General features: G+C 39.9%; 1 protein-coding gene across 1 annotated transcript in view; it reads left to right on the forward strand.

Moving 5' to 3' along the window:
- Window positions 1-12,705, forward strand: part of LOC111158548 (FRY microtubule binding protein) — a 266,086-nt gene that overhangs the window by 67,398 nt on the left and 185,983 nt on the right. The window contains exon 3 of the mRNA XM_022520645.1: window positions 3,867-3,920. Coding sequence (XP_022376353.1) covers window positions 3,867-3,920 — 54 coding nt within the window. The remainder of the gene's footprint in view (window positions 1-3,866; window positions 3,921-12,705) is intronic.

Here is a 12,705-nt window from a genome sequence, read left to right on the forward strand (position 1 = left end):
GATGTGGAGAAAGGGGAACCCTCTTACACTGTTGGTGGGAATGCAAGTTGGTGCAGCCACTTTGGAGAACAGTGTGGAGATTCCTTAAGAAATTAAAAATAGAGCTACTCTATGACCCTGCAATTGCACTACTGGGCATTTACGCCAAAGATACAGTGGTAGTGAAAAGAAGGGCCATCTGTACCCCAATGTTCATAGCAACAATGGCCACAGTTGCCAAACTGTGGAAAGAACCAAGATTTCCTTCAACAGATGAATGGATAGGGAAGATGTGGTCCATATATACTGTGGAATATTATGCCTCCATCAGAAAGGATGAATACCCAACTTTTGTATCAATGTGGATGGGACTGGAAGAGATTATGCTGAGTGAAATAAGTCAAGCAGAGATAGTCAATTAGCATATGGTTTCACTTATTTGTGGAGCATAAGAAATAACAGGGAGGACATGGGGAGATGGAGAGGAGAAGGGAGTTGGGGGAAATTGGAGGCGTAGATGAACCATGAGAGACTGTGGACTCTGAAAAACAATCTGAGGGTTTTGGAGGGGCGGCAGGATAGGAGGTTGGGAGAACCTGGTGGTGGGTATTATGGAGAGCATGTATTGCATGGAGCACTGGGTGTGGTGCATAAACGATGAATTCTGGAACACTGAAAAGAAATTTAAAAAATAAATAAAAATTAAAAAAAAAAAGCACTCTGGCAATAAGTCCCAACTATGTCCTAGGCATGTGGGGAGAGAGACAAGTTGCAACACAGTGGAAATGCTAACAAGAATAGATGCAAACAGAGTTCCATGTGACAACTAACAGGTGGCTCTGAGGGAGAACTGAGAAAAGGCTTAATCTTGGGAGGAATGTTTAAACTAGGTCTTCAGAGAATATGATGAAGACAGCATGTTTGTGTAAAAATAGTTAACATACCTTTACAGTGCTTTTCTTATTCTGTTGAAGCACTGAACCCAAGTTCTTGGCTAGTGGACGTAGATGACTTTTGGGTAGAGCAGCAACTTGTCATGTTTCCTTCATATGTATGCAAATATATATAAGTTTAAAATATCACCCTCACTGGCATTCTCACCCAATTAATAGTGGGGAAAAAATAGCCTTTAAGGGGCGCCTGGGTGACTCAGTGGGTTAAAGCCTCTGCCTTTGGCTCGGGTCATGATCCCAGGGTCCTGGGATCGAGCCCCGCGTCGGTCTCTCTGCTCAGCAGGGAGCCTGCTTCCTCCTCTCTCTCTGCCTGCCTCTCTGCCTACTTGTGATCTCTGTCTGTCAAATAAATAAATAAAATCTTTAAAAAAAAAATAGCCTTTGAGCATGGGAAGTTTCAGGGTGTGGGACGTTCACAGTCACCTTACCCCACTGCAGCAGGATCCTGTGTTTCAAGTATTAGTGAAAGAAGTTTCCCCAGATATGAACTCCTGATTTATTGCAGAAGTCTATAGATCCACAGGTGTGCTATGCTTTATCCTACAGCTGAGTAAATTATAATCTCCCATATAGATGTATTCCTTTTTCTCTGATGTATATAAAATAAGTACTGTTGCTAGTATAGTACAAAACTTCTAAAATTATCATTGAAGGCATAGTATGAGCTCTCTGTCATTATGTAAACTTTGAAACAACAGATACTAAAACAGAATTACTCTCTTGTATGTCTGGAGGTATGATTGTGTGTTTTATAATTGGGAGTTCCTGGGAAATTTTTGACATTAAAAGGGGTTTTTAAAAAATACAAAGGATGATGGTTGCACAATATCGTGAATGTCCTTAATACCGTTGAATTGTGCACTTAAAAATGGTTACAGTGGCAAATTTTACATCACATATATTTTGCCACAATCAAAGAGTCTATGAAAAAATTGTTTTTAACTGACCGCAAAACATACATGCAAATCAGGAGATCTCCTATTTGAAGAAACTGGATTATTTTATTATTTTATTAATTTGGCAGATCTCTTATTAATTTGGCAGAGCTTTAGCCATCGCTGAGCAAGGCTGTGTCCTGTAACCTTTAGGTATCAGAGCAGCAGAGCATCCTGAATTTCTGGGGCTTGTAGTCTAGAGGGGACGGCACTTAGCTCATCCCTCATGCACATGTAATCACATGTGATTCTACACTGTGATGTGACTTTACACTATGGTAAGTGCTGTGAAAGGAAGAGTGTACAGAGCTTTGCAAAGCGTCTGAGGATTGGTAGTGTGGGTACCCCTGGTGTTCCAAGAAGATGCACAGAACACTTCTCTGAGGAAGTGACAGTTGGACTGAGGTCGGAATAATGAACAAGTAGAGACAACCATCCTAAGAGGTCGTTGACTACTTTTCAGACTTTTCTCCTTAATGGCAGGAACCACGTGTTCCTCAGCACTCCCCCAACAGGTAGCAGGGGGCACGTGGTGAGCCCCCAGTTACTGTTGAGTGGTGAATAAATAAAACAGTGAGTAGAAATGCTTCTACTGGGTTTGTTCCAAGGGTGTTTGTGGGACCTGGCACCACCCGTCGTCACGTCTTTAATTTTCATACTTTTAATTTTACTGGTTTTAAAAAGAACTTCAGAGGACGTTATAACCTTCGCGTATACAGGAAATACTAAACAATTTCATTGCGAAATTTGCCTTTTTGTATCATCAGCTGAATCTGGGGCTTCTTTAATTGTTCTTCTGTGTTCTCGCCTATGTTTTTGTATCCACTCTCCCACCAGTGTGTTCTAGATAGCATACTTTGAAGAGAAAAATGTCTGTTAGTGCTTAAGAACACAGCTTTCTCTTTATTTTAGGAGAATACACATTTAGAAGCTGTATATTTTGCAAAGGAGACAGAACAATTGATTTATATGGCTTATGGTTAAAGATCAGATACCCAGACTAAGTCCACTGTTTGCGTGGGCTACTTCAGGAACAAAGACTCTATGGGGTGCATGGAGGTGGGTTTGCCTCTGCCTTAGTTGTATATTACCTTTTCAGGTGGAGGAGAAGATTGCAGAAGTGAGGTAGGGAGAGAGGGTCTATGTGATTGGCAACATGCAAATGAAGTCTTTTATGACATCTGCACTGGCTAAAGTAAAACTTACTACTGTTTCCATATATAACTTTTACATGATTTCTCATCCTGAATCAAATTTGGGAACAGTATTAACTCCTATATCAAAAACAGAAAAGAAAAGGAAAACAAGGGACCCATAAGGATAAACCATTGTCCTTAAAATGTCCTGCTAGAAAGTCAGTTGAGGCCTCCTAATGTAAACAAAGGTGTAATGATTAGGAAAAAGGATTTCGGTAGACCTTTGTCACTGCCCAGATTATTTCCACAGAGATTTGGATATGGCATAGTCAAATAGCATGCCTCAAATTTGCAAGTTACACATAGTAAGTGTATTACCAGTAGAGACCTTATTTTGTTTCTGAATCTAGGGACTTGAAATATTGTATCACTTTTGGCTTTTTATTATATGTCAAGTACCAGCATAGATAATAAAATTTTCATATGGATCCTGTAGGGTTTTTTTTTTTTTTTTCAACTTTTTATTGTATGTCAAGTCCCAGGATAGACAGTAAAATTTTTCATGTGAATTCCATAGTGTTTATTATGTAGTTTCCATTATGTAGTTTCCATTAAGAACTCTGGGTCACTTAGAACATCAAATTTTTAAGGTTTTGGTCAAAGAGGTATATGTTAAGACAGATAGTAAGAATCATGATAACAAACACTATATATTAAGTTCAGAATAGCTAAGGGAGAGTTTTTCCTTTAAAAATTGGTACCTCTGTCCCATTAAGGGAGAAGTAAATCAGAAAAATTTTAATAATAATGGTACTTTTTATGCTGTTTAAAAGTATCTATTAATTTATTCTTTTTCTTTCTAGGAAAAGCCATTGACAAAATCTCTACAACGTGGAGAAGATCCCCAATTTGACCAAGTATGTAATAAGACGTTATATACATAATATATTGTGGTTTTTATTTATTTCAAAATGCACAAAAGACAAGGGCTCAATGCTCATTATTAGTGTATTGATTAACTTCCTCAAAGAGGATACAGGGATATGATCTTGGGAACTATGTCTTTCAGCTTTTGCAATTATGGCTTAAAGCAGGCATTCAGTAGCTGTCTATTGATTTGAACTGGAAAGAACGGGAATATGTTGGGATAATCCAAATAAGCCCTCAACTGATCATTTCCTAAATCTTTATATACCAGAATTAAACTAGGAGAAGATAAAGGAACTTCTACTCCAAAATTTGTTGATCTTATTATATTTTCACCCAGATTTTTTTTGAATGCCCACTATTTGCTTGACACCATGCTACAAAGTACAAAATTGACAAGTTTTAACCCTTCAAAAATTCACAATATTGTGAGATAAAAATCACTTAAACAATAACTGTAAGACAGTTTAGTAACTTAGATTCTAATAGAGAACATGAACAAAACAATTTAAGGCAGGATAAATATAAAGAAAGTCTTTTGGAAAGTAGATCAGGACTAGTAAAAGGACATCCTGCTCTCAACAGCAGGTAATAAGCAGAGGAGATCAGGGTCTGCTAGATCCTGGATCACTAACTAGAGGCTTCGCGGATGCATCAGAGGAAGTGAGAGATGTGTTGGTGGTATTTCCTGAACGTACGCAGTTAATGACAGAGAAGACAGCATGTCCTCCTTCAAAAACCTCACTTGGTGCCAGTGTAGAGACAGAACATGCTGGATGCACCACAGTCTGATCTGATATGGTGGGGGTTTTCTTGTCTTATGGAAAACACACAGAGATGCACTTGTGGCAGGGCTTTGCAGTTGACTTTCATGTGGAATCAGAAGGAAAGTTCTCTGGCTGTTAAAGTCCAGACCTGTTCAGTCCAAAACTGTAAGGACTGGGGGCGCCTGGGTGGCTCTGTCAGTTAACGGTCTGCCTTTGGCTTGGGTCATGGTTCCAGAGTCCTGGGATTGAGTCCCACATGGGGCTCTTCTCTCTCTGCCTCTTCCTCTCCCGTACTCATGGCTGACTCATGTTCTTTCTCTCTCTCAAAGTATTTTTTGAAAAACAAACAAAACAAAAAGCCCTGTAAGGACTGATTATAGAGATTGAATGCTGCGTTTTCTATCGTATGAGCTGTTCGCTGAGGGAAATGGCTTGTGCTCGCGGTCAGTGTCCGAGTGCTTAGTGGGGCACTGGGTTTGCTCTCTGGTGCTGGTAGAGCTGGCTGTTTTCTGGAACACTGGCAAAATGGAGTATGTGCTTCATCTCTGTCTTCTCTTGTCATATCATCCTTAGTTGTCATCTGGTGGGTGCTAGGGTGGTCAGAGACCCTGAGCGAACATTTGGGGTCATTATTTTGGAAATAGGGCAAGTTGTGACTCTTTCTCTTTTCCTTAAGTATGTAAATATTTGAGGCTCCCGGGTGACTCAGTGGGTTAAGTGTCTGCCTTCGGCTCAGGTCAAGATCTCTGAGTTCTGGGAACAAGACCTACCTTGGGGCTCCCTGCTCAGAGGTGAATCTGCTTCTCTCTCCCTCTGCCGCTCCCCCCTGCTTGTGCTCTCTCTTGTGCTTTCTCTCTCTCAAATAAATAAGTAAAATCTTTTTTTAAAAAGTATTTATTATCTGTTGTCCATAATTTTTCACTCTATTTTATGTTCTCTGTCTGTATTCTAACCTAGTTCTCTCCTAGGTATTCCTGTCCTAGGATATCACTGTCCTTTCCTCAAAAACAAAATTAATTTTCTCCAGCTTGATGTATATCTTTCTCTATTCTCTGGGAAAATAGTACTTTTTAAAATTTAAAATAGTAAATTTTAACATTGTGGATAATAGTTATCTCAAATGATTTGGCTTAAACACAATTCCCCACTTGTTATTCAGCCCTCTCTTTCTGCATTTCAGTCTTGTGGGAGAGGGATAGCATTTGGAATTAGACCAGGTTTAAATCCTGACTTTGCCACTTTAATTAGCTATAATACTTTTAACCTTGTTGCACAGAATGTTGAAATGCAGAATCTCCGCCCTGCCCCAGATCTTCCTGAATCAGATTCTGCAGCTTAATGGGATCCCCAGGTGACCCATGCACACATTAAAAGCTTGAGCGGCTCTGCTCCCTAACACAGCTCTCTGTACTAAAGACACTTGGCGAGAGAATTAATAGGAAAATGGCCACTGAGAACTTTCAAATAAGACACATAAGATTACCCTCTCATCATTAAATCATAAATTTACACATGAACCAGGAGGTAACCTACAAAGTCCATCTCACTTTAAAGAGGTAGCAAGACTCTGGGACCAGGAGGAAACTTGGTGGAAATAGACCCATCTGTGCCCCTTTACTGTTTTGCCAGCAAATTATAACAATGGAGGTTCCATTGGCAATGTCATGGTTGTATCAAGCTCTCTTAATCTTTTGACATTTAAACATTTAAATTAAACATTTAAATTAATTAAATTAAACTAAATTAAAACAATTTAATTAAATTAATTAAATTACATTAAAACATTTTAATTGATTTTAAAAATTAAATTAGACATTTAAATTATATAATTCCTCTTGTTCTAACAGCAAGCGGTAGGATTTTAATTTGGATTCACACAGAGGTCCATCTACACGAAAAGAATATGCTGGTGATGTCATGTTGCGTGGCATAGACTCCGTTGTTATGATCGTGGGAGCAATAGTAACAGTAGAAGAGGTATTCATGTAGTACTTACCAGAGGACGGGCACTAGGCTAAGTACATCCTTTGAGTAGTATGCAGCCAATCCCTGTTCAGAGAATATTTTTATCCGTTTCTTCCTTTTAAATGTCACTTGAAATGAATGATAAACTAGAAAGAACTGAGCTTCTGTACTTCTAGTGCCTGATCCCAGGTAGTCCCATTACTCCTCCACTTAACAAGCCCATGAAATAGAAATAGAAACAAAATAAAAAATCATGTAATACCTTATAATTTATGAAGCCCCTTCTCACGCATGCTCTCAGCTGACATCACTCACTACTTCCAACAACCCCAGGCAGCAGCTACCACCACCATCATCATCTCTATTTTACATTTCACGGGAGTGCGTCTCAGACAGCTTGCCCAATACTGTATGGCTGAAGTGGATGTTCAGGCTATCAAGCCAGTGCTTTTTACGCTATAACATGTTTCTACATCTAAAAACTAAGGTGGCGAGAATTTAAAGGGGAGTTTTTAACAGGTAAGGGATCTCAGATCCTGTAGCAGTTAAGATTCGGTTTCCCTGCAAATGACACATAAAATAACAGCGACTTGGATAAGATGGCATCTTTCACTCTCACATTCAAGAAATAAAAAGAAAATCAGTCTAGTATCTTTATCTTATTTTTGTTGTCTTGTTTGTGGCTCATCTCATAGTCCGGTTTGGCTTCTAGAATTCAGCCATTATGTCTGTATTCCAAGCAGTAGGAAGGAGAAATAGGAAAAGAGTTACAGGCAAAAAAAATTTAAAAAAAAAACAACAACAACGTCTCAACATGGCGCACACCACTTCTCGTATTCCGTTGGCGAGATCTTAATCCCATAGCACATACAGCTGTAGGAAAGATTAGGAAATTTTATTTTGAGCAATCATTTGTCCACCTAAAAATCTGGTATTTTATTTGGGCACTCAGGTGGTTCAGTCGGTTAAGCGTCCAACTCCTGACCTCAACTCGGGTGTCTATCTCAGGGTCATGAGTTCAAACCCTGTATTGGGCTCCCCACTGGGCATGGAGCCTATTTTTAAAAAAAAATCAGGAGTTTTATAACTAAGGAAGAAAAATAGACTGGATATCAGGTATTACCTATATTTGCCAGATATCATAGAGTTTTTACCAAATGCCCAATAAAGAATACTGTTTATTGTATTGAAATGAATGCACAATCAGAGGCAAAACTGGCTTTTTTCAATAGTGGGAGAATGAAGTCAATTGAACCTTCACTGGGCACAGTGTTTTTTCTATCTGTAGATAAGAATCTTTGGCATTGCTATCAGTAGTCTATCATATGCACAGTTTTAAAATAGCTCGAAGGCATTAAAAGGTGCAGAGCTCTTGCAGACTCAAATTAGATAACCCCTAGAGAGGTGAGTTCTGAGCAATGCATAGTTTTCTACTGAGACACAAAATTTTCCTGTTGGCTGGGAGTGTTAGGGAAGAGACCAGGTAGAAAAGGATCAGACTGTGGGAGACTTTAATGACAGGGGTTGGGGGGGGCTTTATCTCCAACATACTGGGACCAATTTAAACAAAGTAACAACTTGGAGTTAACCCCGAGGTAGCAGGGTTCATGAATGAAGAGACCTTTGAAGTATGGAGTCATTTGAGGAGTTTGGGTGTTGATTTGAGACTGAAAGGGCCCAAACTAAAATGGAGGCAATGAAACTAAAGGAGAAACGAAAAGTAACTATGGTTTTCAGCCACGGTTTTGGAACCATTTCTATTCAGTTCAACAAATACTGAGTGGGCAAGCGTGCTAGGACCTGTACAAGGTTCTGGGATTCAAAAACAGTAAGATAGAGTTCCTGCCCCCAAGGAATTCCCAATCCCAGGAAGAAGGCTGATATCCCCACAAATAACAGTGCAGCGTGAATGCTATACCAGAGGTCCATTTCAAGGGCTGTGGGAACTCCGGCAAGGGGGCAGTGAAAGACGCCTGAGAGGTGGACAGTTGTGTCACAGGAGGCAATCTAGGCCCAGTGGCATTTTGAAGATATCTGTTATCCAGATGAAGCGGGTTGGATCAGGCCAGGCAGAAGGAGCTGCATGGACGAAGAAGTGGGGATGTGAGTAGTGGAGGACAGTAGTAGAGGAGCGGTCAGGGCGAAAGTGGGCAGGCACACAGAAGCCCATTGCTCCGGGACTATAGGCAAAGAGTCTGGACTCTTGCTGATGGATAAAAAGCTCTCTCCCAGAGACACACTGGGCTTGATGAGAGGTTATAAATCATTTTACACGTATGCAATTTTCAGGGAGGGTAGGATACCTCAGGAGAAATAACTGGGGCTCATTCATTTATGGAGTCGCCCAACAGACACTGAAGGATTAGAGACCAGAGCAAATGGGTGAAGAATATCCTAGGGAAACAGAGTTTAGGATCAGGAAGGGGGATCCACAGAAGAATGCCCAGGAAAAAAAAAGGTGACCAAAAAAGTGCAAGAAGCCTCAGAAGATGCCGCTTTCCAGGGCAGGGATGGGTCATAATGGCAGCTGGGCAGACACCCTCACAGAAGAACGGAGATCAGCAGTTAGTTGCTCCCTGGAAACCAGCTTTGAGAAAGCCTTAGGCTATGATGTTGTTGATTGACATGAAATGCATTTTCATAGTTGATAGATTAATATTAAGTAGTCTAAGAGACTCACTTTCACAGCTAGGTTATGCTGGCTGATTACAACCGGCTGTAAGATTTCAATGGGAAAACAGTCTACCTGACAGAACACAGTCGTGGTACTGCTGACGAGTTCCCTATCTGTGGTCTCTGGTGGGGGGGTGTCCTATGAATGGAGGACATGGCGAGCTCCCCCTTTTTACTTCAAGTGACTTTCTTCTGTTATCAGAGTTTATGGATGTCCTTTTTAATATATAAAGTCCAAAGCATTTTGTTTTGGTTTCTCAGCTGCCACAGTAGCTGACCTGTGATGAGCATGAATACGGGGAAATGGGGACCAGAGGCAGCTGAAATATTGCATTAACCCATTTTAAACATCGGGAAACAGTTCTCCACAGTAAGCCTCATCTGGGGAAGTGTGTAACCCTCACCTGGTGGAGGAGGTCCTGATACTTGATACATTTATACACAGAGATGGAAATTGTGGCTGTTGAATAAAGGAGTCACCGAATTGTTATCATTTCATATAACTTCCAGGTACATGTGCTTTCTTGCTTTTTTTTTTTTTTTTAAATGTGCTTTGTTATCAAGTTTGTCCTTGGCTCTAGACTTTGGCTTCTATCTAATAATGACCTAAACCTGCAGTAAGTCACATGACACCAACAATTGTACGCCATATGATGTTTTCTGCTCAGACTTTGTTTTTTGAAACAGTCACATACAGTAAGTGGAAGTTATTTCCTCTTTGTGTCGTAAGATATGATTACTCCCCAAAGAGCTGGTGCCGGAACAACCAGAACAGAATCCAAATCCTTATTTTCACAGGTGAATTGTCTTACTGTGCTTTGGCACTGCATAAGTAACCATACAGGAGATAAGAGAGTATAGGGGGAGTAAGACGGGCAGTATTACCGAATCCTGGGGAGGAAAGCAGTTCAAGGAGAACCTGAGAAAGAGTGTCATTTGCTCAGGAGACTTGAGGGGGAATGACTGCAAAGGTCTGTTGGTTGGCCAGTAGGTTTGCCCTTTCTGATGTTTTATATACAGGTTTTTGGGAGTGTGGCAAGAGCAGAAATCAGGTGTCAGAGAGGAAGAAGTGCGGCAGGAAGAGGAAACATCACTAATGCTTGGCTGGTTGAGACTTTGGCCAGAAGAAGGGAAGGTCCTCTGGTGAGCGAGAGGAGAGCAGAATCAAATGAGGCCCATGTGTGTTTTACGGAACTCTCTTATGCTGACTGAAACACAAGAGCTTAACACCGTCCTTCTGCCAGTGGTTCTGTCCATTCTACACTTGCATTTGGGCTCCATGTTTTCAGATGGTTGTGGTTCCTGAGAGACTGATGTGTATATAAGTGGGCCTCCCAATAATTGGTTTTATTCAAACTATTGATTCTGGTTCCAGGATAGTGTCCTTTTCCAGAGTGAGCTGTTGCCCTCAGCGAACCCAGGGAGCCCGGTTCTCCCTACCTTTCTCTTATGGTGCAAACATAGGACAGGCATTGCTCAGACCCCTTAACAAGGAAGCATTTGAAAGGCCCCATGTTTGTAGCTGCTGGGGCCAGAAAAGTGTGGAAACAAAAGCCAAGCTACCAGGGTTCTAACGGAGGCCCTGATATCTTTGTGCTTAGATGAGAGGTAGGTGGATCTTTTTTCTTTTTCCTTTCTTTTCTTTTACTTTTTTTTCTTTTTTAACAATATCCGCTCTGATAAGTAAAATTCTGTCAATAATTTCTATCATTTTTTCTGTTATTAACTTAGCCTATGATCCTCTCAGAGTCAAAACTTTTTATGTCTGGGCTTCATTTTCAATATTTAGAAATAGAAATAGACATTTCTGAAGATCTGTTATGTGCCCCACACTTTATAGTATCTCATTTAGTCTTCAGAAAAAACCCAGTGGGGCAAGTATTCTTCTGTCCCATTTTATAGCTGGAAACATAAGAGCCTCAGAGAAGTGGACACACCCAAGCTCACACAGGCAATAAAGGACAGAGCTGTAACTTGAACTTAGGACCATCTGATCTTCCCAGTACACTAATGAAATTATGAAAACATGGCTTGTGACCAATCAGTCATCACATAGGGCATTCTGAGAACATTATTTAGGTGGCAGCTTATTCGCAAGTTAGTGTGACATATCCTTTACTAGTGTCATCTCTATAAATTCCTGATAATTTGCTCAGACATTCTAAGGAACTTCTACTGGGGTTTTCCTCTAGATGTTAAATATTTACATATTTTGTAGCACTTCAGTGTCTTAATATGGCAAAAATACCATCTATAAACAGGACACACATGGTAAAATAAATCCATAGGTCTATAAGAGAGTGAAAATAACTTTTTACCATCCTGGGTAGCAGTAATTTTCCAGAAAGAAAGGAGATGAAATTCTAGTGCTTCAGCACTGATTCTAATGCTACAGTTCAGTCAAAATCTATTTAAAATGTATAAATGAAAAATATAAGCAATCAAGAGTAAAGCCAAATTAACTGGCATTGGGTTCATATTAGTATTATTCAGTGTTTCCTAAATTATTCTCCAGTGGAACAGTGTGTTCCATAAAATGGACTAATATATTAAAGTCAAATAATACAGATATTTTCCTGATTTGCAGGAAAAATAGATTTACTATATAGACTTAGATAATTTTAAGTTTTTGTAAGAAATTGTTCTTAAGCCTTTGTTATCTGTCAACACTGATTGAATGCTAGATTATCTAGCACTATTATGATAGATGATCAAGTAAAACAAAATTGCATTTGAATTACTGTACTATATCAGCATTTTGTGGTATTACCTAGAGAGTACCCTGACCCCCAGGTATTTGGCCATCTGAACTAGTTTGAAAAGTTAAACTATCAATGAAGTTAGTTTAAAATTTATCCACGAAATGTGCCACTCAGGACAAGTCAGCCTTATAACTGTAAGATATGGAGTGACTCCACTGAGTAATTATTCAAATATTTATGTAAAGTTTCCTTCTTTGCATTCAGCAAGTATAATAAAATGCTTATGAAAAAAATTAATGTCTTACCTACAGCATAATGGACAGTCTCTTTTAGCCTATTTATACATAAAATGCCAAAATAAACATCAAGAAACCTTTGCAAAGCACATTTAGCATCCTCCCTCTATCCCCCCAGAAAGAAAACACCAGCATGAAATAGATCTGTGATTCTGTACGCTTCATCTCCTCAGGCTGCCCAGTACCTAGCTCATCTATGATGGAAGAATATGATCATTTAAATGCAACAAGAACATCTTTGTAAATGGGCCTGCCCCCTTTCAACAGCAGCACAGAGCTAGAATTCATCTCACCATTGGCTCTGCTTCCCGTAAATGAAGGAGTTGAGTAACCAAGAAGCCAGCTAGACCTTCCTCCCTTCCTGAGCTTTGA

Source organism: Enhydra lutris, unplaced genomic scaffold (genome assembly GCF_002288905.1).
Source record: "Enhydra lutris kenyoni isolate GAN:26980312 unplaced genomic scaffold, ASM228890v2 scaffoldscaffold60, whole genome shotgun sequence".
Taxonomy (NCBI): Eukaryota; Metazoa; Chordata; class Mammalia; order Carnivora; family Mustelidae; genus Enhydra; species Enhydra lutris.